The sequence below is a fragment of the Crassostrea angulata genome, chromosome 8, assembly GCF_025612915.1.
Source record: "Crassostrea angulata isolate pt1a10 chromosome 8, ASM2561291v2, whole genome shotgun sequence".
NCBI lineage: Eukaryota > Metazoa > Mollusca > Bivalvia > Ostreida > Ostreidae > Magallana > Magallana angulata.
The window spans coordinates 2,631,526-2,658,770 of record NC_069118.1 but is presented as its reverse complement, the minus strand read 5'-3'; the positions used below and the strand labels follow the sequence as shown (position 1 = coordinate 2,658,770).

Sequence of the window (27,245 nt, the reverse complement as noted above, 5' to 3'; positions counted from 1 at the left end):
ATAAAGAGCAAATTTGTACATACATGTACAAGATCTATATCTTTGCCATGGATTTGTTAAACCAACACACAAAGTTTGGTAATACAAATGATACAATCATTCATATATTGATACAGTTAAACTTCAATACTCGAAATAGATGGGGCTGTTAAAAAACTTTGAGATATCTGAGAATTGGAGATTTTGAGGGTAAAATACTCGAAAAATAGGTGGTTGGGACTTAATAATCACTTTTACAATTTATTGTATTCGAGATATCGAAGTTAAACTGTACACTGTGTCAGGTAATGTACATTGTACATATTACATTTATTGATAAATAAACTCATTCATGGAGAATAAGAAATGCTGTGAAGAAATGAAATTGGAGCATCAATAGCTATTGATTTTGACTATTTGAATGAGTCTAAACTAAATGAATATCCCTATCTTTGTGAAATTATTTTTACAAGAGTACATAAGACATTAAGATGCCAATCAATGGTTATATGTGTTTATTAAAACATATGATCTGGAGACTAACAGATTTACAAACCCATGTACATTAATTAACAGGTGTCCGTTTTTTCATTAAAGAAAGGACAAACCCGACAATGAACTCAAATAATGTACAAACAAGTGAATACCGGTACATAGAACTGACAATGAACTTAACAAAATACAAACAAGTGAAGATAATACATAAACAAAACATACTAATCAAAATAGCTTCGTTTACGTAATTAATTCTAAACATTTGACCCCTTTGTGACACCATCAGAATACACTCAGATATGTATGAAAAACATGTTTAAATTCATTGCTGAATAATAAATATTTACAGTTGACAGTGAATTTCTCTGCTTGACCATTTAATAATGGTAATTTATTAATAGTTCAGTCACTTGTAAATTGCACAATACTTTTTATATATGCCGGGTTATGAAAGAGCTCAACTTCTACATATACAGATTAAAATAAACCCTCTATACATGAGTCCTTATTGTTGTTACCTGTACATTGGTCCCGATAGGACGACAGTCGGAAAACTCAGGGAGACATTTTAACAGACAGCTCCGGAGGTTGATTTTGTAAGTAGTGCTGGGTTACAAATAATTTTTCTTTGATTTACTAAATTTATGTCAATCAAAATTTACAACATGACAGAGTGAATTTTAGTAATATAGGTGTGTAATTTTATTTAATTTAATTACATATCATGTACCCTACACAAAAAATTCAGCAAACACAACATATTGTTAATTACTTCAGTCTGAATAAGAATTTTCAATATTGACTCTTATGTTTTGTGTGATCATTATTCAAGATTTTTGCTTGTGATGATGTATAACATACATCTAAATATTTTCAACAGTAGTTGAGCTCATTCGTTAACCTGGGTACCTGTGTGATTGAGCCCAATATTACAAATTTACATGTGTATTTGAATTTTGCATCAGATGCATGTAAAATACTAATACTTGTACATACATGTATAATCAATAATACGAACTATGAATGTTTATATTTAATATGAAAGATTATGCATACTGATACATTATTGGGATTATGGTACTGTAAGCACACAGTCTGATTAAAATCAGCACCTTGGATCCGCTCACATAGATCTGTGTAGTAACGATCTAAAGGAGCGGATCCAAGGATCTGATTTTCATCATACTTGGTAAGCACACATACAGAATTGATTCCATTGTCAGATGAATGATAATATAGACCTGATCACTTTGGCCAGGACTTTTACCCTGTCAATATATCAAGCCAAAGGTTTACAGAATTACCGAGTAAAATGAACATTAGTCCATACGTATCATTTCATACACAGCAATGCATTCATACAAAACAGGAGTTCTCCTCAAACATTTAGAAATAACAAACACCAAAATCTGATTATCAATAAAATCCAGAAATAGCTTCTCCCAGAACAAATCGTACAACTGTTAATTCTTACTTGTAGTAATTCACTAAGATAACTGTTATCACACTCCAACACAAAAAGTCAACATGATTCTAACTACAATATTGTTATCACGTTCTCTACATATAAAAACACTCGCACAAATCATTCTAATTTGATGGAATGACTTACAACTGAAATCAATGTGGCTCTGTATTATCTGAGATTCGTGGTTTGACCTCAATGATGGACACAATTTTACTCCATTAACAAATGAACAATTTTTTCTATAACTAATGGAAATGTGATGTAGTAAGACTTCAATATCACAAACTTTAAACAAGTAGATTGCACAAATACATCTTATATCAGTAAAAAAGCGTCTAAGTAGAAAAAAAAAACAAAGTAATTTTACAATAAATATACATGACTGATTTTCTTTTTTATCAATAAAAGTTGTAAAAATAAAATGCGCATTTTGTATGATATTCCCATGTTGATTTTTGGAAAGTTAAACATTACACTTCCTTTTTTAGAAAAAGGATTCAATAATAAAATTAAAATATTAAATATTTTGCCATTTTTTCCACCAATCAATCAAGCCATCATTTATTTAGTAATACATGTACTTGATTTATTGGAATAAGGTTCTTTAAAGATCAAAATATGAAGAATCCTCTATTTGAACTTGTTTTAACTTCCATAGGTTATAATTTTCAAATTGTTAAAAATTAAATACAAAATGAGCTCCTAATTAACAAATAAACCAATTCAGCTGTATCCAAAATAACTATATGTATCAAAGTATACAATTTTTAAAAAATTAGGGATTTTTTCTATCAAACATTGCCATTGGCTCGCTCTAGCTGTAAGGTCAAAGCTGATTGGTTCAGGCCATGCTCTCACTCTCTGTCAGCAAGGCCTCCGCTTCCTTTGGTAAGGGAGATTTCTTGGTTTCCATTGGCTGAGATATTTGAGCTGAGCTGTAAGAATATAGTGTAAAGATTCTACTTTCACAACTTTTAACATAAAATCAGAGTTGTTTTTTTTTTTAATAAAAAATATATACATGAGTTAAAACTTAATTTCCAAAACCTAAATAATGAGTTGTCATAGAATTATATTTATATACATAAAATTAAAAAAAAAAATTAAACAAGCCCCCAATCCCGTTGCTATTGATCCAGTGCATATAATTTGCATGTCTGAGGAAGAACATGTATCACCAATGCTGTGACATATCAGCCGTACAGGGCAGTTAGGGGCACCTGCTCCCTGGGGCAGGACTAGGAACTAACATCTCTACTGTGGGCTTTTCTGAAGTACAGAAACCACAGGTTTTGATTGATTTCAACAAATGGACAATAACACAACATTTCCATTACATAGTTACATGTATATGTATTTTTATTTTGATTAACGTTCCTTATATAAATAACTTAGAAGTTCTTTCATTTCAAACAAGCGCTTGATAAATGATTTTTGAGAAAACTTTAGTGAATAAGTTTTAAACAAGAAACTATACTTTATAGAACTTTGGCATTCTGATAAACAATACACAAAGACAAAGAACTGAGCTACTGGTCGAAACTAGATATTGCTTATTTCTTTTTGGGAAGGGTTGCATGTGTTAACACATAAAAACAAACTTGGAAATCAGTTCTTTATGGTACCTTAAAAAGGATTTACACGAGAGGGTGGGCTGTAAGCCTCAGGTTTGTCCACAAGCTGTTAGTAAACTTTGCCTTTAGTTAGATTAGATTTCATCTTTACGTTCACATGCAGACCAATTCTTCCACTGACAGCCTCAACACACAACAGTTTAATAACATGCTGAATATCTACACACTGTAGAGGAATTTCACCAATCCCAAATACTGTTTCCCCATTCTCTATCAACCTAGGATATTCATGCAGTTCTGTTCACCGAGATCTATAACTTGTCCTATATATGTGCCACAAGACCTCGTGTGTCTGATGATTGGTTCCCATTAACCAATGCTATACCTTGCAATCATTCATTCTGTTTTAAGTACCTAACTCTTCTGAAATCAATAGGAAACAAAAAGGCATCTACATTGTGAGTCATAAAATCGGAGCATTACATGTATTAATCTATATCTTGGCATGTTTAAAAAATTAATAATATTACTAATGTGGAGTAGACATTTAATTCTGCAAGACCTTCATATTAAATTGCTACAATTTATCCAAGTCCTTCAGACAATATTGCACAACAAAAAATATGTTATAACCTGGAATATGAATCCTGTAAACCAACTTTTATTTAATAGCGACAACTTAATTTTGCAATTTACCTAAGATAAATTGGTTCGAGCTGACAAAATTTTGCGACCAAGCCTTATCTAAACATGTGCTATGTTACTTGTTATAACAACCATACCATAAATACATGTTCCCAGCAAAAATTATTTGCAACAAAGAGGCTCTCGCGAACCTTGCAAAAATTTCTCATACACAAATAAAAGTTGGTTCATAGTATATGACATACTACAGGTAGTATTTCTAAGGCTTCCAGTGCTTTTTAGAATTATATTTGGACTAGCTACATTGATCTAACAAAAAATAGGTCTGTAAATGCCATAATGACCCAGATATTTTATGACCAAATTAAATGTTCAAAATAGTTAAATAGAAAGAAAATATGAAAACTAGTGAAAAGAAATTCATTTCAATGCAAAATGTTTGCTATGTTGAATGTCTGAACAAAAAATCTAATTTCTGTTAAAAGAAATTCACAAATTCCAGTACCATTGAATAATTAGTTTGAACATTTCATTTCCAGAAAATAAAAAGATGACATGGATAAAAAGATGATATGGGTACAATTTGCTGACTCATGCCTCGCTGACAATAAATTTTAAACTCTAAAGCTAGTAACAGTCATGAATGTTGTATATATTTAAGCAATTTACCGGCACACTGTGGATTTCTGAGTTATGATCAAGCATGGATTATTCCCCTTTGTGTGGTTGTTTGTTCTTTAGCCATGCTGAAAGAACAAAACAAACCCATCGATATATCATTTGCTAGGACCAGTGGAGGAGCAAGCCCTACTAGGAATTTGGTTCTTTTGGTTAATTTTATCAAAGATATAATGAAAGGTTCACATTACGCACGTCTCCCTTAAGAATCTTAAAGTCTCACTTTTCCAAGACTCTCATGCTCAAGACTTGGCGAGACAAGACGAGGCATAGCAACAGTTTAGAGAAACTGAGACTATAAATTTCTTGAATTTATTTAGATATTGGATGCATATAATTATCTTTCACTGTAGGTGTAAACTTATGGTAAAAATCCCCCCCCCCCCAAAAAAAAATATGTGTCTTATGGTCACACACTATAGAAACAATTTTTCATCCTGTTTTCTATTAAGTGGAGGTGCTACAAGTATGTTTCATGTACGTGATGTGTCAAAGGCAATCAGTGCCATCAGCTTCGTGAGTCAGCAAATTTGAGAGAGTCGATCTTAAGATACCTACTGTAAACCAAGTATTATCAATTGTCATGCTTTATTCATTAACGACCGGCTGAGACTAATGTCCCTGAGGACTAATTGCCTCAAAGAAGTAGGAATTCCATTTACTTCTAAATGTGCTTTGTATCCATGAGCAATATATATCCATATACAGACTGCGGTCTGCATATACTTGCAAATCTTGCAGATATTTAACGCATGATTGTGCATAATACTTGATTTACAGTCTAAATCCATATAATTCTAACTAGAAATTTAGAAGTCGGTCATCTATGGTATTCAATAGATAATATGATTAAAGACCCACAAAAACCCTAAACATGCACCTAGGTAAAGAAGAATATGTCAAGAGATAGGGTTTAGAATAACATGTAGATTCAGAGAGAGGGAATATAACCAACATCTTGATATTGAAATATTTTTTACAAAACTTCTGATAGGTCTCTATTGAAAGGATAAGCATTGGTGAAAAATCAGTTAGAAAAACTGCACAACACTACAGATCTAAGAGAGCAGATTCAAAAGGCCGTGACTACTGCACAGTGTATTAAGACATGTGTAAGCAAGTGTACAAGCAGTAGACTGTCGCTCTTACCTGAAGAGCCACTGCTGGCAGACTGTGGCCAACATCAGGAAGGCCACACAGCACTCAAAGATCACCTTCATCTGCAGGTTCTGGAACAGAGAACAGCGCATCTTTATACAGAGAATACAGGGTACACAGCAAGCAAAGTACTGCTACTTGAAATACTGTGTACAGGGTTATTTTCACCCCGTGTTATTTTCGCCTTTCAACACTTGCACACGGTTTCGCCCCATCTTATATTTGCCCAGACACGCTTGTGTATTATAGAGATAACTTGAAACATTGGAATTCACCCAGTCTTAAATTCGTCCACTGACGAAGAGGGTGAAAGGGGCGAAAATAAAACGGGGGCCAATATTTCCTTGTATGCAGTGCATCATAAGGCACTAAGCAAATATTCAAAAAGCAGAAAACACACAACCTTCATTAGGTCTTCATTATGTTCTACTCTATTTAAATTGAAATTTCTTTATAAACAAAGTTAATCAACATACTCAGAAGACCAGAATATGGACAACCACCATACAGCTATCACCCCAACACTTACTTGTAACAATATCACAACGACGATCATGTTCAATGGGACACGGAAAAAATTCATTATGGTGGATCGCACTGAAAAAAAATAAACATTTGTAAATTATGAGTAGTATTATTTATTATAAATACACATATAGGTGGTATTCTTAACAATGAAATAACACATTAACAGCTTTACATCAAATTCAGTAAATATCTAATGTATAGTGCAAATGTACATGCTAGAAAGCATTTAACTAGAATTTCAGAACATAAATTTTACGAATGTCATTCCTTATCACTTTTAAAAATTATTTAAATATCAATTGGCGTGCATTAACAGAACAAGGTAAGATGAGCAAAACAAGTGTCCGATAACTAATTGATCTACACGAAAAGTCATTTCTCCTGACTCTTATTAAATATGAGAAATTTTTGTGTTTCTTTTTTTTTTACAAAACTGAGTTGGAGTGGTTATTGAAGGAGACATGCTGAAAGGTTTCAACATTGACTTACGGTCGTCAGGGACATATTTTCCCCTCATCTGTCCCAGGGACGGCCAGAAAATACCCACACAGCATTCAAACACCAGGAAACCAGCAAACACTACCACCTGGTTCTGTCAAACAAAGTTCAGAATTATTTGTTACTTTTTAGCTTTCATTCTGAGAGACATCTGCCATATACAAATTTACCACAAGTTACACAATTTTGAGAAAGCAAAATGGATTTTGAAAGCATTCAATTGTTGTTTTTTTGCAATTTTCAAAATGTCTTAAAATTTCTTACCTAAGAAAAGTGAAATTGCAGAATTCATGGTTAATTTTCTTGATAAGAATATTGCAATCATTGAAATTACTTACTCCTTTGAATATAATTGGTGTGGTTAAAGAAACAGCTGCAGTGAACAACACTATCCTACAAAATAAAAAACATTAAGGTACAAAATAAAAAGGTGATCGAACTATGGAACAGTAAAATACAGGCGGTGAACCAGAGAACAGTGATACTGTATACAATGAAGTCGTATATAACGTTGGAAACCACAGAATTCTAACATTTTGGAACGGCTTGTTGGCCCTCCATTCTTTATAAAAATAGTAAATACATTGTCATGTCTCATCATTTTCCATTTTTTAAGCTATCTTTTTTTTAGTGGCAGATTTCCTCAACACTTATAAATATGCCGATAATCTTCTCTTTAATATTTCCTGAGTTTGGCATGTTTGACAAACATAAGATACTCTGAAATTGTTTGCGAATTTTCCAGTATCTTTATGCAGCAACATCTTATAAGATCAAATGAGTTCATTTTGTTTATTGATTTTCCATTGATTTACTTAAAGTACACTACATTAGCACTGAAGTATTGTTTGTCAGACGACAGCTGAGAACAGACTACAGACAATAGAATCGTTCACTGTACCTCATGAAGGACTCTACATTGGTGTACTTGGATAACAGCTTGAATATTGATGAACCTATCATTATTGAGACCTGAAATCAAAATCAAAGTACTGTAAATGCATAAAGTTTGTATCAAAATACTTTCAAGTCATTCATATCGTAAAGCACAATCATATATTGCAGTTTACTCTCAAATAATTTTCTTTTAGAAATGCTTACAAATTTTAAAATGACATTTCACACAGGTTACCATTCAAAAAACAATTTAAAATTTTACTATGGGCAAATGTGTGGTTCATGTTATAGGCTAAAAACTTGGATTATCCTGAGACCTGAGACAACAGATTCATCCGATCTACTCACCATAAATGCTGCAAAGATGTGTCCATGAGGAATGGATTCTTGTTTTTCTGTGGAGGTACTCTTAGGGGTGAGGGCGGGGGTCCACTCCAGCACGAAAATGTACATGGATCCCTCAAACAGGGACTGGATCAGACCCAGGCACAGGATCTTAGTGTCTGTGGGAGACAGAGACAGAACAGTCTGAATGTTACCTAGACTGTGTAAATACCCCAGTATTACTCTGACCTGAACACCATAGTACGCTTCATTACTCACAACCAGTGCCCTATATCATCTCTACCTGCATTCAATACAATACTGCCTTGTATTGTACTTATAGGGATATTTTCTTCCATTTTCAATACAATTTTATACACTGATGGCCCAACTCTTAATACCTAAACCTGCACATGAACCAATGAAGCCATAAAAAATTAGCGGAAATTGCAGTTAACTTGAACAGTAACTTTAGACTGAACAAGTTTCTGCATTTTCAAGACAGACAACAAGTAATAGAGAATAAAAATTAAGTGCTAATTGCAACTTACTAGCTTGCATTTTGGAGGACTGCCCAAGTTTTTGTGTTCAACATAGGAGTAACAATACTCACCATTGCGTATAGCAGATAGAGCATTGCTGAAGTTCTGTTTCCAGTTCCCTGTCTTGTCGCCAAAATTTTCACTCCAGGTGAACACAATTATAATGGTCATTAATGTCAAGACAGCCAAGGAAACGTCAAATGGGGCACTAAATATAGAAAATCATGATCACCTGAATCACTTATTAGATTTTACAAAAAACCCAAAGGGTCAGAGATGCACATTTTGAAGCTTACTATATTTTCCTTACAATATAATTGCATTATTTCATTTATCTTAAAAATCACTGGAATAAAGACAACTAAATTCTGCATACACAAATCCAAAGTTGTCTGCGAAGGTTTGAGCCACTAGACCAGCTAGAATGGCTACAAGGGAGTTCCCCAACACAGCATTGCTGAAAATGTTTCCCAGAGATTCCTGATCAAATCCTCTCTAAAACAAATAAAACATCAAATTCAAATAAAAATAATAAACATCATAAATGTTGAGACATTTTTTGTCCTCTTAAAATCCCAAAAAATAATTCAAATAATTTTTTTTAAAAAGGGAGATAACTTCCCTTGCTCCACCCACCTTGTGGTGTTCATAGATCATCCAGGACTCAAAAGCACTGTACAGGATGGAGGTAGCTATTCCTCCCAGCAATCGCCCCAACATCAGGATGTAGAAGTTGTTGAAGTGCTGTCAAATCAAAATTATAATGTAGTAAACTTAAACATGTTTATTGTGACCCCCCATGCCATCAGAAATTTTGGAGGATATGAAATCTGAGCATTTCATATGAATCTCTCGGTCAAAAGTTAGTGTTTTTCCATTTTTTTTTCACCGACCTTTGTAATACATGCTCCTCCATATAAAATTCCATACAAGATGGTGTTAGCTCTTCTACCACTGGAAAATATAAAGAGTATGAATACTTAAAACAATCAATATTCAATTTTTTTCAATTTGTAAACCTTGATTCAATATGTCTTCACTGCATGAAGATAATCAACTTATATTCAAGATTCTTTAAAGCTGAATACAAGCTGAATACAATACTTGCAAAAATACATAATCTAGAAATATAACAAGTGCTTGCTTAATGCTTACTATCTGTCAGCGAAAGATCCGACCACTGTCCCGAAGATCATGCTGGATCCGAACCCCGCCACAAACAGCACCTCGATTTGGTGGGAGGACATTCCATAGCTGTCGTAGAGGGCGTACACATGGGGGCCCTGTAACCAGTCACCCGCTGTCAAAACAGAAATACACTGTTATATATACAACGTTATACAACAAGTATCAGTACTGGTATAGTGTCATAGAAGGCGTACACATGGGGGCCCTGTAGCCAGGCTCTGGTTATCAATACATAAATACACTGTTACATATACAACGTTATACAACAAGTATCACTACTGGTATAGTGTCATTGAGGGCGTACACATGGGGGCCCTGTAGCCAGGCTCCGGCTATCAATACATAAATACACTGTTATATATACAACGTTATACAACAAGTATCACTACTGGTATAGTGTCATAGAGGGCGTACACATGGGGGCCCTGTAGCCAGGCTCCGGCTATCAATACATAAATACACTGTTATATATACAACGTTATACAACAAGTATCACTACTGGTATAGTGTCATAGAGGGCGTACACATGGGGGCCCTGTAGCCAGGCTCCGGCTATCAATACATAAATACACTGTTATAAATACAACGTTATACAACAAGTATCACTACTGGTATAGTGTCATAGAGGGCGTACACATGGGGGCCCTGTAGCCAGGCTCCGGCTATCAATACATAAATACACTGTTATATATACAACGTTATACAACAAGTATCACTACTGGTATAGTGTCATAGAGGGCGTACACATGGGGGCCCTGTAGCCAGGCTCTGGCTGTCAATACATAAATACACTGTTAGATATACAACATTATATCAATACTGGTATATAGTGTTGTAGAGGGCATATACATGGAAGCTCTGTAGCCAGTCATCAGCTGTCAAAGCAACAATAAAATCAGAAACACAACTTTAATGTCAAGGTCAATGCTCATGTTACAGTACATCGTGACATTGAGAGACACCAAATGTCAAGGTGAGGTTGAATGTCAAAGTCCATTAAAACATATTGAAATGTAAATTGAACATATTTTATTGACATAAAGTATGTCAAAAGGATCAGACACAGGTTCTCAAACCAATTCTCCTTATACATGTACAACATATTTTACTAATTGCCAAAGTATTGAGAAATATATTCTAGATAAAGATCAAAATTAATTTCAATGTCCATTGAAGCATTAATTTAGATATACCGGGTACTATAAATGTCAAGATCAAGGTTAAATTTTAAGGTCCAATATAAGTTATAGTGCAAGGTCATGGTCAAAATCAAAACTTACTGCTCGGCATTCACATTAAGCAAATTGAATGAACCAAAACACAATGGGTCCTTTGTCCTCTGATTTTTGCTATTTAAGATGGACATGTGTGTCAGTGACCAAGAGACAATTAGATTAACTTTATTTCTTGCAAAGAATCACCGATCCTTGCTTTTTATACAAAGCCTCTGATTCAGAGCAGATGTAGATATCTATAGATATAATTATACATTCTGGTGGCCATTACATGCAACTGGTTCTCTCAGTGGCAGAACCAGTTTTACTCAGCTTACAACACACAGCTGAAATCGTTAATACATCCTATAAAAAGCCTTGACTTGTACTTACATGTAGAATGCTTGCATTGCACCTGTTAATGATTTTTTACTAACATTTTATAAATATCTCTTTTTGTTACTTTTAAGTTTTAGATGTGATTAAAGAGAATATATGCACAATTCTGTTCATTATTTCAAGAGCATTTCCTGGTGGGTCTGACAATAATTTGGACTTCAACATTAGATATTCAAAATTACTCAATTAAGAGATTTTTCTTATATGTGGGACTTCTGTGTGTAAGTACATAATAACTCAATAAATGGTAAAATGTCACCTGTATGACCTGTTTGTACTAAAGGATCCTATAACATGACAATATTGGATGAATTATAAGCGGTGCGGTACCTCACAATATTGTCTTTTTCTTTGCCCAACATGTCTTACGTGACAGAGTGTGAATAAATTTACATTATTACTCTGCATACATTATCAACATGTTATGGAAAATATTTATCATTAGCGTGGATAACAAAGAATTCAACATGTCTTGATTGATGATTTAATTAAAGTGCAACAGACAGCAATTGAGTGAGCGAGACCTGTAAACACAGACACATTGATGTTATACAGCCATATAACAATTATTTAGCTCTACAACAATTCAAAATCTCCAGAAAATAACACATCCTAGAATCCCTCTGACAGCATTATATATTTTTTATTTCTTTTTCAAAGCAACTATGAATTGAGACGTCAGTTTATTCATATCATCAATAAATAGATGTAGTTAAAAACTTTTAAACAAATCAAAAGAAAGCAAGAAATGTTTTTTTAATCAGATCTGATGTACTTGTATCAATTAGATTTATGACCTCTTTAGCCATGTTTGTAAAACACAGAATGAAAAGCTGACTTCTCCAGTGTATAGCTAGGACACTGAGTGTTGTACATTGTGGAACAACTGTGCGGTGGATACAGTCCCCAAATTCACTGATAACTCTAGAGTCTGCCTACAGACGGACAATTCCTGTACCATAAACTACTACTGCTAACAACAGTTAAAAGGGGGAGTCAGCTCTAATCAAATCTGCAGTATCTGGCTTTGTATGTAGATCCTAGATTGGACAATTTATTATCAGTGCTAGTAAAGTGCACCAGCTGTAGTGCACCAGATAGATAAAAGAGCTGGATGCACTGTGTGAAGAAATAGCAGGAAACTTAATGTAATGTTGTTAGAAATTATTTTCCCAGGTCTGGCTGTACACTTCTTAAATTGTATGGTTTACTTTGTTATTTCAAAAATATGCATCTGCTATAAAAATATTAGTCTTCTTGATGTCTTATTTGAATTTCAATATTTACAAGTTATCGTTAGTTATAAAGATGGATAATTTCTGAACATATAATGGTCGAAAATCAAATCACATAGAAATGCCGGTAGTTTACCAGGTAACAACTACCCATTCAATGGTAAAGGAAGTCTAGATCAGCAAGTTATATAACACAGTCTCCTATAGAGGATTATAGTACATATTATTAAATCTATGTTAAAGCTCATTATAACAATTTCAGGTTTCCTGTGACAAGATGTTACTTGTGTCATGTAATTATGTCAAGTACTTATGATTTCATAGTACATGTATTACATACAAAACATGGGCAATTTACTTATAATTACATATAGCATGAAATTCAACTACTGTCATGCCAATTTTTTTAAGGAATATTGGTTATTAGAGGCATTATATGGTTAATAGAGAGTTGGAACCATACACCAAACGCCTTCACCAATTTGAAGGTTTGAAATGCCACAGAGACAGAATTTTTTCTGTTATAGAAATATATATTCTTCAGCTATTAAAGTTATCCCTTATAATTTAATTATCTATCAATGAAAATTGAGACAAATGCTTCACTATTAAAGGGGCATTGTCACGATTTTGGTCAAATTTTTTTTTTTCGAATTTAATGTTTACAATGCTTCAGTAAGGCATTTTTAATAGGCAACCAACATACGGGTGTCATTTGATGAGTCATAAGCAAGTTATAGAGCTTACAATTCTTCGCTATGTAAACAAAGCGTTTGTTTACATTTTGAACGTTGAAGTAAAAATTCCAGTTTTAGACCTAAAATGAATGCGTTAATCGTTAGGAACTGTTTATTTATGCTTAAAATGAATAATAAGATAGACAAACCAGCTTTAAAAAGATTTTTAACTGGTATATTGAACCTATGTAAACAAAAACAGGGCACGAGCCTTGTTTACATGACGAAGAATTGTAAGCCCTGTATCTTGCTTAAAACTCATCGACGGGCACCCAAATTTCATTTGATCATTAGAAATGCATTCCTAAAGCATTGTAAATAATAAAAACAGAAAAATAAAATTTGACCAAAATTGTGACCATGCCCCTTTAAGAATAAATTGAACAAAGAACTATAAATGATATTGGTCAGATTTGGCCCCCATAATTTGTCATTTTTTAAAGTGTTTAGATTCATTAAGCTGTAGTTTCATATTTTAGAAGAGTTGACATAAAATATGTTCTTCAGCTATTCATTTGATTTATATGCACTCACTGGCAGTATATGACGTCAGAAGTGATGCTATTTTTATATTTCAATCAAAATCAGTCAAAAATTGACATTTTTCTTATCTTTTTACGAATGGGGAATACAGAGTGACTCTTTGAACAACAACAACCTTTTTGTCACTTATAAGTACTGGAGAGATAAATCTTTGGTGAAATATTTTGTTTGTTCGAGAAATCGCTCAATGTTTTCTTAAAGAAATTACTGCTTGAAAACAAGCCATTTTATGCTAAAAATGCGAGAAAAGCAGGAAAAGATAAACTTTATGATGTCATTTTTAAATTGTGGGCACTTCAATCAACATGAAAAATATGAAGAAACTTCAAATGTATATCTGTACAAATAAAACAGAGAATTACAGTAAAATGACGATATTCATTTAAGGGTGCCATTTTAGGCTCAAACCATATATAGTCCTTTAAAATGAATTTAAAGCAGATTTTAATTACATGTTATTTAAGGATGAGCAATTGTGATGTTATCAAAACAGTTTAATGCAAGTTTGTAAAAGTTTGATTTAACTAGCCGATGAAACAGCATGTTACAAACAGTTATTGAATTACCTGGCATAACCTTACAGTTATGAGGCTACTGCTGTGCAATTATTTATCATTTATGAGCATTCAGCATGAGATATGGAAAACTGCAGAAATCAATAGACACAAATGGAACTTTCAAGTGAAAATGTTCAAGATTCATATTATCATTGGTATCCATACACAATGTACTAATATTATTATATACATTTACTGTCTGTGCATTTTATTTGTTAGTCTTTACCATGTAGAGTTAATTTACAAAGTATTTATACTCTGTCCCAAGATATTTTGGATTCACGTTTGGCTTAATTGTTTGATATTTATAAATACCTCAGGATCCAAACGATGTTCATCCAAAAGTATGAAAAATTTCCAAGATTTCTCAGTCAAAACGCCTCTGTTAGCTTATCAGGTTTCAATACAATGCTAAAAAATGTGATGTCTACGGAGATTTTGCATTGCAGCAAGCCCGGATGATAACGTTAAAATATTGCGCGATGTATTCCGAGTGTATTCCGAATGGAGAAAAGATGTAAACATTCCCCATTATAAATCTCCGTAAGGAATCTGTTTTCGTTCCTGTGAATTTTTCCGAGTGAAGGATGATAATGTGTCAATGAAATTATCTTGGAAAATATCCCTTTCAACTATTTCAATTGCACTTCTTTCACAGGTAAGTGTATTTTTATTAAAAATCGTCCAAACGTGAATCCAAAATATCTTGGGACAGAGTATAGTTGATGCATTTAGTTTCAAACAGTATATATGTACAAAGTAAAGGTACAAATATAAGGTACGTCTTTAATTTATACAAGATTATAATTTATATTTGCTTTAAAATAATTGGTTCATTGATCAGTTCACAAATATACGTAAAATATAAATAGACGACATATTTTGGCAGTTTCTATAAAGGTTTGTACAGGAATATATAGCTTTCACCCGCTACGCTAGTCCACTTGTTTGGTTTTTTTTTTAAAGAATACATTTTTAGGATGAACACAACAGTTAGAATTGGATCACAGAAGCTCAAGCTTCAAGACAGAAGCTTAGAACTTGTGTTCGAACCATTTGTACATGTTTATCAGTTTATGCAATAAAATATGTTCAAACCAGAAGCTCAAGTTACATGTAGCATGAAATAACAGCTGGAAGCCCACTTCACCCAGTAAAAACAAACAATTGTATCAACTGCCCGATTCTACATATGTCCGAGCCTAATTTGCCACCGTTAATCATTTGATTAAATATTGATATGGGCTACTGCAGTAATCATGTTCACTCACCCATGGCGAGCAGATAGACGACCAGGTACACACGTTGGAAGTTTTTGAAGGCCGCATCGCTTATTGTTGTCAAAGCTGTCCTGGTGTAAATAAACAACACTGCACACAGTACGCTTAGTAAGGCAAAGCCTGAGATAAAAATATTCATGTTGCTGTGTTGTTTTCTCCGATTGTTTACCCAGCAGTCAATACGACAATCCTGTCATGTTGAAACAGAGAGAAGCGGAAGAGTTCCAGTCAAGGGGAATAACTTGTATACCTATCAATAGTGACACGCGTACATTATTTTCTAGGTACCCGACTCTTTCAAATATATAATGATAATATTCATTTTTCCATGTGAAGCATGCCATGGGACATTGTCATCCTGAAATATAAAAGAAAAACTTCCAAAATGTTTGCAATGACTGCTTTTAATCAGGGACGTATATCGTATATATAATAAATGATATAAATATACTTCCCTATTTTAATCAAGAGTTTTACCCACTATACTATCTCGAAGTTCATATTTTCACATTGGTTTATCTAATGCTTGGAAAACGCTCATTATTATAGTTTATCCCAATTAGATATTTTTATATTCGCTTTTTTTCGCAAACTTAATTATGCATAATTATATATGTGGCACATGTACCTAATTAGGTTTTAAAAAATGACCAATAAATTCATTATAGTATAAAAGTTAGATTTTTCCAAGCATATTTTTTTAATCAAATTAGCTATTAGCCACCTCAAAATGAAACATACCTTCTGATGCACCTACATGTATGCATATTTTCATTTTAATTGGCTACGTTATTTATTGTTGCCTCGGTTGGTATAAAATTGCAGTTTTTAACCGGGTTTACCAACGGAAAAATCCGGTTTTTAAAATGGTGAAAATGTCGGGCGGGCGGCTGCCAAAAGGGTACCCTCATTGTACGGATAACTCCTCCTACAGTTTTCAAGATAGGAAGTTGTTCTTTTGCAGATCAATTGTACATATATCAGAGGTGTGCACATTGCTAGGATTGGTTGATTTCTGATAATTTATCGAAAAAATACCAGCTTTTGAACTTAGTCATTTTTTGGCAAAATATTGCATAAAGGGTACCCTCATTGTACAGATAACTCCTCCTACAGTTCTCAAGATAGGGAGTTGTTCTTTTGCAGATCAATTGTACATATATCAGAGGTGTGCATATTGCTAGGATTTTGATTTCTGATAATTTATCGAAAAAATACCAGCTTTTGAACTTAGTCATTTTTTGGCAAAATATTGCATATAGGGTACCCTCATTGTACGGATAACTCCTCCTACAGTTCTCAAGATAGGAAGTTGTTCTTTTGCAGATCAATTGTACTTATATCAGAGGTGTGCATACTGCTAGGATTTTGATTTCTGATAATTTATTGAAAAAATACCAGCTTTTGAACTTAGTCAATTTTTGGCAAAATGTTGCATATAGGGTACTCCATTTCACTGGATAAGGGTTGACATGGATTATGGATACAGTTCACATAAAAGAAAACCCGGTTTGCTGTCACATTGACAGCTTTTCACTTGTTTGCAATTAAGAAGCATGTGGTTTAGGGGGGGGGGGGGGGCACATAACTGATGAACAAAACTCTCAAAGTTACAATATTCATGTGTATATTTTTGATTCTTAATTCCCATTAGATTATTAAATTATTTTTGACACTTTGACTTTAACGAACAAGACTAAAAGATAAAAACCCACTTTTTTTGCAAAGTTATACCTAACCATTAGAAACATAGCATGATAGAGGGTTCAGCCCCCCCCCCCCACTTTTTCTCGCAGGAAAGATTTTTGTTCCTAAATTAACCTTAAAAGATTGAGAAGTTGGATTCAGAAGCATACTAGCCCCCCCCCCCCCCCCCCCCCCCCCGATTAGGATTTCCATGATTTTGGGAATTACTTTTTTCTCAATATTTCTGAGAATTAGTCTAGCCCCCCCCCCCCCCCCCCACTTTCAATTTGCTTCCGACGCCAGTGTAGTAGTTTGTGGAACGTGAAAATTAAAGTGCCCTGACCTGTGTAATATTCGGCTAATATAAATATTATAACATCCTAGAAAATAAGTGGCTGTTTCTAAGGATATAAGTGATTGACTTTCAACATCCTTCATACATAATTCTATTATGTTGTATTGAATACGGAACTAAAATAAAAGGCTTTTCTTTGTTGCGTTGTTTCCTCTGGGGATTACAACTGTGAATATAACCCGTCTCATGTTATCGTAATAATATTTGTTATAATCGTATTAATTATTCCACACATTCAAGGAGAATTTTTATTAATGAATTCCAGACATTTCCATTCTCTACTGACAATGTTGGTACTGCATGTGCACTAATTAGCCGTCTTCTTAATTAGCTTTTCATTCTAATAAATATTTCATGATTATCAGATGTAGGAAAAAATGTTAATAAGTAAAATTGGCATATTTTACCTTAATTTTCCCTGTATTCAGAAATGAATATATACTTAACACTTTAGTCTGTGAAACAGGATACACTTGATTGCAATATCCCCCCCCCCCCAACACAGTCTCAGTCTCTGCAATAATTTCAACCCCCATCCCTAAACCCCCCCCCCCCCCAACAACAACAACAACATTATAGTGATGACATATAGCACACATTCAGGTATTTTTATGTTTTATTGTTCAACATTGAAGAAAAAATATAAAATTAAGATATCACAGTACATACCTTAATGGATTTATACACAAACATCAAAACAAATATGAAGAGACTTTAACACTTGGTCCATTTTTCTGTCTGAAGTGAACAGACCACAGACTTGACGTACATGATTTTCTACATCAAGATCACTAGCATGCAGACTTCTGTACAAAGTGGTTCAAGTTTTCTATTTTAAAATTGGCAATGTACAATTTCTACACATCTGTGTGTTTTGACAAAGTTGGAAACCACCATACAATATACCAATGAACACTTGAGGCCAACTGTTCTGACAGTACTTGATACACATGAATAATAATAAATAACACATGTTCATTTTAGATTGTTTAGATCTCAATAGGCTTAGGCACTGGCTTTCTGATATGACGCATGGTGGATCCAGATTCTGCCGGTTTGAAGGGAGCGTGTTTCCCATAAGGCCTCGGGATTGGCAGTTCACTGTCGTCGTCGGGGATGTAAGCGTTTGGTCGTGGTTCAGCGGTGGTGGTCACGCCGCCCGCGATCTTGTACTGTTCCTCCTCCTCCTCAGCCTGCCGAACAAAACAATGTATTATGAATCATAATTACATATACCAGGTCCTTAAATATTGCATCACAAAATAAGGTTGTCATAACCAGTCTACCAATCTGCCAAAAATTTTATGTCTGAAAACAATATCATCTACATCAATCTGTTAAAAATATTTACTTTACAAAACCAGATCATGATAATCAATCTTCCAAAACTGCATCACAAAATGAGATCACCCCAACTTGCTTAATTATATGTCAAATAATGTCACCAGTTATCTCATTCCACTATATGAATACAATTTATTCCTTTGATACCAGTAAACATACAATGCATTCCCAACAAATTAGACTAAGTTTAAATATTTATTAATTTTGTAAAATCATCAAAGAATTTAGACGTACCATTCTGATTTCTTCCTTGTCTCTTGATCTTCGATCCTCGTCTCGTAATATCTTGAACCATTCCCCTGCAATTTCATCACTAGGCGCCTCTCCTTTCTCCATACGAATATAGCACTGTTCTAAGTCCGCCTCTTTCTCCTTTAGATTTTGTTGTAATTTTAAAGCGTTCGCTTGATTCATTGAAAGTTCAGACACTAAAGCCATCATTTTACGTGTCGTTTCTTTAATTTTCGCTTGAAGTTCGTTAACCTAAAACACAGACAATTGAATTTGTTATCGTTTAATCTTTCATACTGAAATAGAAAAATTCATTCATAATATTTATGGCGAAAGTTTTGGTACATGTAAGTAAGAGTTGTTAAATCCATAGAAAGAAACTAAGAGTGCCTGGCATATTTATAACAAAAGACATGATATTTATAGCAGATTGAAATGGAAATATCAGAGCATTCATTATCTGATACTTCATCATAATGATTAGTGGAAATAAAAAAAATTTAAAGATATAAACAGATAGGAACTGTAGTCCACACCTAGAGGAGTAAGGCCGAGTATAAATGTACAGGGATCAAGTTGACAAACAAGTGATGGTGGTTGGAAAACATTGTAATTATTTCAAAATACATGAATACTAATTTTGTCGATCATTAATCCTTTATACGATACTGTTCACATAGTGATAAGCCAGCTGGTGAGCCCGTTCATACTGACCTTCTTGGCGAGTTCTAACGTATCCTCCTTTCCTCCTTCTGCTTTATTTTTTACTCTGTCCACCAGGCGGTTCACTTGTTCAAATATCAAATCCTTCTCCAACAAGTGCTCCTCTTTTTCTGCTAGCCTAGCCTCAAGCTGTTAGGAATCATAAAATTTTAATTCTAATGCAATCTTTTTAAATATATGTAATTCTGTAATGTACAATTGTAATTGTTAAAATCATTTAATTTTGATTTCCATGCAATCTCTTTAGTGTGATCCATGCAATTTTCGATCAGCTCAGTATTCACTAACAATCATGAGAAATCATTCAAAGAAATAATAACATTAAAGCATAAAGCTAATAATGATAAGATAGGTGGTCCTTACGTCTTCGATCTTGTCCTGGAGCTTGGCGGGCGGCAGGTCTTTCCCCTCCAGATAGCGGACCCGGCTCTCATCGTACGGATCCTCCAGCTGTTTTTCCAGCTCTAACATCCGGTCCTGACACTGCTGTAACTGGATCTGGAGCGTCACCAACTCCTCCTCCAGGGACCTCTTGTTGGGCAGCTGTTTCCATAGCAACTCCTGCTTCCTCTTCTCCTCGTTCAGAGCCATCTTGATGAATCGAATCTCCTCTTCTCTGGCTTGTAGGTCCACATTACCATTTCTTATCATTTGTTCTAAAGGATATCAAATAAATATTGATGAATTGCTAGTTTTCATAGTTTAACTATTTTACTTGAACAATGTTTGTTTATCATTATTAAAAATGAGCATTTTTAAATTCAGGTAAAGAATAATATTTTTGCAAAGATTTTTACCTTCAATGTTTACTTTTTCATAAAATATGCAGACTTCCTCCTCTCTCTGGATAAGCCTCAAGCCTCTGTATAAAGAGAAAAGTTATCAAAACAAAGTGAAATAAAAACCTACTGCAGTATTGATAAAGGTAGGCAACTCTTCAACTGTTAAATACTTCAAACATTGCTATCATTAGATAAATAAGCTTAGAAATTTGCCACAAAAATATTTCATTTTCACTTTTTTCATATTCAGCAATTGTACTCTGACAAGACTTGAGGTCAAATAAAGATACACTAAATAAAGCTACATGATGACCGTTGATAACACAGGTGTACACAGGTAGGCTTTCTCACCTGTCGTTCCTCTTCTTCTCCTCCACAGAGTAGCGCTCCCTCAGCTTGCTGCTCTCGTCCTCGCCCTGGTTCATCATCATGTTCAGTTTGGACAGATCCATCTTCTGCTGCTCCACGGTCGACTTCATCTCGGCGTAGATCGCGTTCTGCTTGGCGACCTCATTACGGAGACCGTCCCTCATTACGATGCTGTGCATGTGTTTCAGCCGCCGCTTCTGAAGTTCTCTGTTAGGAGAAGAATAACCGTATGAGTTAGTTTCTTAAAATTTACGACAAGTTAGTTTCTTAAAATTTACAACAGGTTGTATATTAAGTTGACATATCTAATCACTTATAATGCTGATTATGTTACATATGACCTTAAGTCTGTATAAACTTATTGGCAGAGTTATAACATCATGATTGTTTGAAATATATGCTTGCATATTACCACCCATCAAAGTAAATATGCTTAAAAAAAATTTAAATTCAGATTTTTATAGCCATAAACTATTATTTGGTAAAGAAAAATCCCAAATTTCTATAATAATTGAATTTCAATTATATCTGAATTTATGTTTTCTGTTTTTCAGTGTACTGAGCTTTTCATTTTAGGAGATTTGAACCTTGACTATTCTACCCTATAAATACTAAAATTGAATTAGAAAATAATGATTGATAGACACAACACACATACAACACACAACACAGGATCGAGTACTGACTTGTCTTTCTTGCTGACTTCAGTGCGTAGAATCTCGATCTCATTCTGCAGGATCTTGATCTTCTCCTTCATCTCGGCAGCCTTCTGAGTGCTGGTCTGGATCAGGTTCACACACTTGTTCCTCTCGTTCTTAATAACATCATACAGCTTGGCAAAGTCTTTTAATCTGGAGTAAAAAAATCCCAAAGATAAAGCATATAATTTGTACAATGTATTATTTTAATGTCAGTGATATTTTGTGATACAATACACAACTTTTATTGTCAATGACCTTATTTTACAATTTTTAAGCAACAAACTGTTTCACAGTGAATAATTTTTGCATAGACACCAAAGTAAGAGAATAATCTATCATAAATACTGGTAAATATTAAGTCATTTGCTGTGAGAAATAATTGCAAACCTTAAACTTGGCAATGCAAACTTTTCTTGGACATGAACAAAAGCTGGTTTATATTAAACTAATTCATCATTTAATCACTGACTGATGTTTCACTATTGAGTCACTCACTTGATCATCATTTCCTGGTATTTCTTCTTGTGGTCCACTATCTGTAATTCCTTGGTCTTCTTATCCTCCCGGGCTTTGTGGTACCTCATCTCTGCCCTCATGAAATCTCGAGCCTTCTGTTCTCTTTCATCAGCCTATAATAAGTACATAAAATATGAAAACACCCTACTTGAGCTTCTTTACCTATAATATTTTCATCCAGTTGATTGAAACAAAAAACTCTAAAGTACTATTATTTCACTTAATCTTAATGCAATCAAAGGGAGATAAATCTGAAAAATTTCATGTAAAACAAGATTTCTGAATCACGAGGCTAGAGAGCCTGTAGATCTACTGCTCACCTTAATGGCAGCGAGCCGAGTGAGCTCCACCACTTCTATGCGGAGGTCACTCTGTTCGTACAGCAGATTCTGTTCATCTGCCGCACTCTTCTCTAGCTTCACGTGTTCTACAGCTGTCAAATTGTTCTGAAATTGATACATCAGTGGTTACAATCAGGATATTACATGTCAATTAAAATTCAACACCTACAGATGAAAAATCATCTCTTACTGAATGACACTTTTTAAGTCTGTGGCTTACCTGTGTGGCTAATGCCCTCTTGGTTTGTTCCACTTCTTTGGCTAAATCGTCTTTCTTTTTCTGCAAACTGCCATCATCTTTAGGCATTCCTCCCACTTGTGATAACACTTTTTCATGGATTGTTTTTGTGTGAGCGAGATTTTCCTCTGCCACTCTCATCTGAAGCTCTAGTTTTTTCAGGGCTCGTAAGTCCCTCTCTTTTTCACGAGTTTTACGTGATAACACATCATGGGTATTTTTCTTCTCCAGTTGTATGTGTCTCAAATTCATGTCCAAGGTAGCTCTGTTTTGAAAGAAAATTGAGAATAAGTGAACAGACTTCTACACAAACAAAATTTTTCATACTTCCCATTTTTTTAAATAATATGCTGTGTTAAATTAGTTATCGCTGAAATCCCTATTTTATCGCCACTATAAACAATTGCTGGATGTACCGTTTTTGATTTTTTGTAATACTATATACATGTAAATCTAAAACAGAAAATGAATGCAGTATCTAGATCACTGGTATGGTTTGACTGTTTTTAACTCTGTTTACCCTGAACCCTGTACTAACTTTTCCACCCCATGTGTAAAATAAGAATCTATAGTATTCCACCCCCATGATTACCTGTCAGCATTCAGCACAGCCTCCTTATCCTTGGCATACTCATAATCCTTCATCAGCTCGGCGAGCTCGCGTTCTCGCTGAGTCAGCAAGTCCTGCTGCTTCTTCAGCTCGTTGGTGATCTCGTAACGCTCCTCGTCCATCTCGTTATGCTTCTTCTCCAATGTCTGGACCATCTCTAACGCCTCCTGGTACTCGGAGTCCATGGCTCGAATTCTGTTGTCTATCTCACTATTGTAACAAAAGGAATGTTGAATTTATTCAAATATCTAAAAATCAGGCATATTCATGCTTTCTCTTTTAATTACAAATTTATTATTCCATGAACACCTTGTTTAATAATACTATATATTAAACTAAATTAAGAAAATGGTTACATAACTCACTTTTTCTGCCGGGCTAGTTTGTCTGCCTCTTTGGCCAGTTGGTTTGGAAGTGTGTTGACTTGAACTAGCTCAGCCTGTAAAATTGCATGTAATCCTTATCTATAGCAATATCATACACATGTACAGGTATACTTTATTAATAGATAACAGTCTTTATACACATAATGTACATAGTGTACTGTTATTATACTAATGCCTGTCTCTATCCCTGACCTTAAGTTTCTCCATCTCGTCCTGAGACTTCTCTACCTCCTTCGCCTCGAGGAGGTTCTCTCGCTTCGTGTTCTCTACATCCTCCTTCAGAGTCTTCGACTCCAGCTGACGGTTGTTGATCTCCTTCTTCATCTCCTCGCAAGCGGCCTGTAGCTCCTTGATCTTCTTTTCTATTTCCTGCAACAAAAGATCTGAGAATATCAAAATGTGGTGATGGATAATTCATGAATTTGAATTTAAGGTAATAGATGACTAAATAGTTTTAAACCAGTAATCAATATTTAATGTGGTGATGGATGAATTCAATGAAGTTATGAATTTTAATTGAAGGTAACAGATGTCTGTATACATAAATTATCAATGTATCTGTATATACATTGTATTGTCATTTGAAATTTACCCCTTGCTTGGGCATCCTGGCATATTCTCTTTCCATGATCTTCTTCTCTTCAGTGAGACTGAAATGGACACAGATAAAGATAAATATATTCTATAACAATTTTTAGACAGTATTTCATAGGTAGTGAATAATTTATTCATCATGTGCATATTCCAAACTATAAAATCCTGAAGCTACAGTTAATAAATTTATGCTGTTTTATATAAATACATGCATATACCGGTACATGCATTGTGTAAGAATTATTCCAAGTCCCTTTTTATTGCATCTCCTCGTCATTTGATAGATAAATTCCCTCATGTCTATGTTTGACTAATCATTACTTACATTTCCAGCCTATATTCCACCTGGTATTTCCTATCCTCAGCCTTTTCTGTCTCATTCCTGAACTTGAGGTATTGCTCTCTGAGTTTTGTCACTTCATTAGCATTAGAGCCCGCAGGGAAGTTGTCTCCCTTTTCTAGTTCACTCCTCTGTTTCTCAAGAGTCACTGTAAACTCTTTGGCCTTTTTCAATAAACTTGTTTCATTTTCTCTTGTTCTGAAAAAAATGAAAAACATAAGAAGATTGAAAAGATTCTTCTAGAGCTGTGAATATGTAAGATAATACATTACTAAACATTTTGAAAAACATTCAAACTTTTTGAAATACCTTTTTAGTGTATCATGTAATTCTGTATACTTTGACTTCAAAAGAGCCACTTTAGTTCCTGTCAGTTTCCCCTCTTGGAAAAGCTGTAATATGAAACATAAGATGTTTTTATTACCAAATTAGCACACCATTTGGATGCATCAATTTATTACAGCACTGTCTATAGATATGGAGAATGCATATTAATCACTGATATCATCTATGGAGGCACACATGCATTCTATGCTTGGAAAACAAGAAAAGGGAAAAAATATTATTAATATATACATGTGCACGTTATCACATCGGTTGTATAATATTGTTTCTATCATATATAAGCATATGTGTACCACACTAAAAAAGCATTTACAGTAAACAGCAGAAACTTGTCAAATACAAGGTAACAATTTTAACAGATGTTACAGTAGATAATGAATCAGATATAAAATGAATTAAGTGATAACATAATATACACGAAGAAAACAGATTTAATTCAGCACAAAGTTGTACCCACCTCCTCCAGACACTGAAAGGCGGGGCTAGCAGACACCTCCACCTGACTCTCCTCCTGCTGAATGACCCGTGGGGGAAGAGCGCTGATGGCGGGAGCATACTTCAATGGCTCTTCATCTTCTTCCTCTTCCTCCTTATCCCTTCCATCTTCACACTCCTTGTCACTCATCTGTAAAATTATTTTGATTTTTCATATATACCAATAACTGTTTCTCCTGGCTCTTATTCAGATTTTTTTTACCTCATGCAACTATCACAAATGAATAATTCATATTTGAATCAAATAATCATAATTAAAAACCCAATATGATATTGACATCATACAAAATTCAAATTTCCTGATGAGGATAGGAATCCAATACATGTATTGAGTTTATTAATTTTTCATTTTGCATAGTTTGTCTGATAATGTTTGACTGTAAGGTATATATAAATCAGAGACTTTATTATATGTAATTAAGGGTAAAATATTTTTACCAAAGCTTTGTCTGTGGATTGAAAGATTCAGGAATGTCTTTTGTACCATGTACAAATGCATGTTAATAAAATAATGATGTCAAAGCTTATATATGAAAATTCAAAGTAATGGTTTGCAATTCACATTATTTATGTGACATCAGAACATGTTTTACTGTTTGATTGTGTCTCAAAGTATTTTCTCTGTTTCTAAAACACCTCATTGATAAACTATACTAGTAAATCCTGTTAGAGTTGAAATGCTTATATATATTGGTATCATATATCTGTGACATTTGCATTCATTTGCTATTAGTATAACTCTTATTATATTTTTATAAATATTTGATTTGTAGAACCACAAACCTATGTAAAATGAAAACCAAAATGCAAACTTAATGTGCATGAACGACCAAAATGCATATGCCATGAAGATTGCATATATAATTCAAAAACATGTCAATGATGGGACCATAACGACAAATGTATCAAATAATCTAATGTCCCTTAGGACCCATTTTAAAACATGCATCGTATTTCGTGCAGCCAGTGCATCTTTCTAAAATTTGACACAGATAGCCTGACCCGCTTCAATGATTTGTCGATAAAACGTTTATCTATAGCAACTTTCTTTTCATTAATGACCCATGAAAGACTATACCTTTGTTCTCTCCTAATAGAAGTTATTCCCTATGCAGATATTGCGTGTAAATGGCCAGCCTAGGCGTTAAATTCGAGCCATAACATAAAATATGCATGAAATTCCGCTTAGCGGAAATAAACACGATTGTTTCTATGGCTTCTGCGCATGAGCAGCTAGTTTCTGGTAACAT

General features: G+C 34.1%; 2 protein-coding genes across 3 annotated transcripts; both read right to left on the bottom strand.

Annotated features, from left to right (window-relative positions):
• Positions 1-477: 477 nt before the first annotated feature.
• LOC128158896 (molybdate-anion transporter-like) lies at positions 478-16,196 on the bottom strand. Of its 2 annotated transcripts, XM_052821873.1 has the most exons (14): positions 15,931-16,196; positions 9,942-10,086; positions 9,680-9,740; positions 9,423-9,530; positions 9,163-9,281; positions 8,858-8,994; positions 8,269-8,423; positions 7,925-7,995; positions 7,362-7,416; positions 7,015-7,117; positions 6,527-6,594; positions 5,989-6,068; positions 4,831-4,907; positions 478-2,877 (listed from the first exon to the last, which is right to left on the bottom strand). In XM_052821873.1, exons 1-13 carry the CDS (start codon positions 16,076-16,078, stop codon positions 4,859-4,861), a joined length of 1,299 nt encoding a protein of 432 aa, XP_052677833.1. In that variant the 5' UTR covers positions 16,079-16,196; the 3' UTR covers positions 478-2,877; positions 4,831-4,858. The 2 variants fall into 2 exon arrangements, with proteins under 2 accessions (XP_052677833.1, XP_052677832.1); XM_052821872.1 differs by lacking the exon at positions 4,831-4,907 and having other exon boundaries at positions 15,931-16,195.
• Positions 16,197-18,582: 2,386 nt separating this feature from the next.
• Positions 18,583-27,230, bottom strand: LOC128158673 (coiled-coil domain-containing protein 146-like). The gene is made up of 18 exons (XM_052821616.1): positions 27,074-27,230; positions 25,958-26,125; positions 25,465-25,547; positions 25,141-25,353; positions 24,814-24,871; positions 24,414-24,590; positions 24,201-24,274; positions 23,818-24,045; positions 23,208-23,490; positions 22,967-23,092; positions 22,626-22,759; positions 22,116-22,280; positions 21,412-21,636; positions 21,076-21,140; positions 20,642-20,934; positions 20,270-20,407; positions 19,559-19,807; positions 18,583-19,173 (listed from the first exon to the last, which is right to left on the bottom strand). Exons 2-18 carry the CDS (start codon positions 26,123-26,125, stop codon positions 18,970-18,972), a joined length of 2,883 nt encoding a protein of 960 aa, XP_052677576.1. The 5' UTR covers positions 27,074-27,230; the 3' UTR covers positions 18,583-18,969.
• Between the last annotated feature and the right edge of the window lie 15 nt (positions 27,231-27,245).

Bases quoted from the DNA above. Each gene is read 5' to 3' on its own strand.
- LOC128158896 (XM_052821872.1), bottom strand. From the start codon at position 16,078: ATGAATATTTTTATCTCAGGCTTTGCCTTACTAAGCGTACTGTGTGCA. The intron at 8,424-8,857 runs GTGAGTATTGTT...TGTCTCCCACAG, and splicing joins TCTATCTGCTATACGCAATG to ACACTAAGATCCTGTGCCTG. The intron at 6,069-6,526 runs GTAAGTGTTGGG...TCTCTGTTCCAG, and splicing joins TCGTTGTGATATTGTTACAA to AACCTGCAGATGAAGGTGAT.
- LOC128158673 (XM_052821616.1), bottom strand. From the start codon at position 26,125: ATGAGTGACAAGGAGTGTGAAGATGGAAGGGATAAGGAGGAAGAGGAA. The intron at 22,760-22,966 runs GTGAGCAGTAGA...TACTTATTATAG, and splicing joins CTCGGCTCGCTGCCATTAAG to GCTGATGAAAGAGAACAGAA. The intron at 22,281-22,625 runs GTGAGTGACTCA...TTTTTACTCCAG, and splicing joins TACCAGGAAATGATGATCAA to ATTAAAAGACTTTGCCAAGC.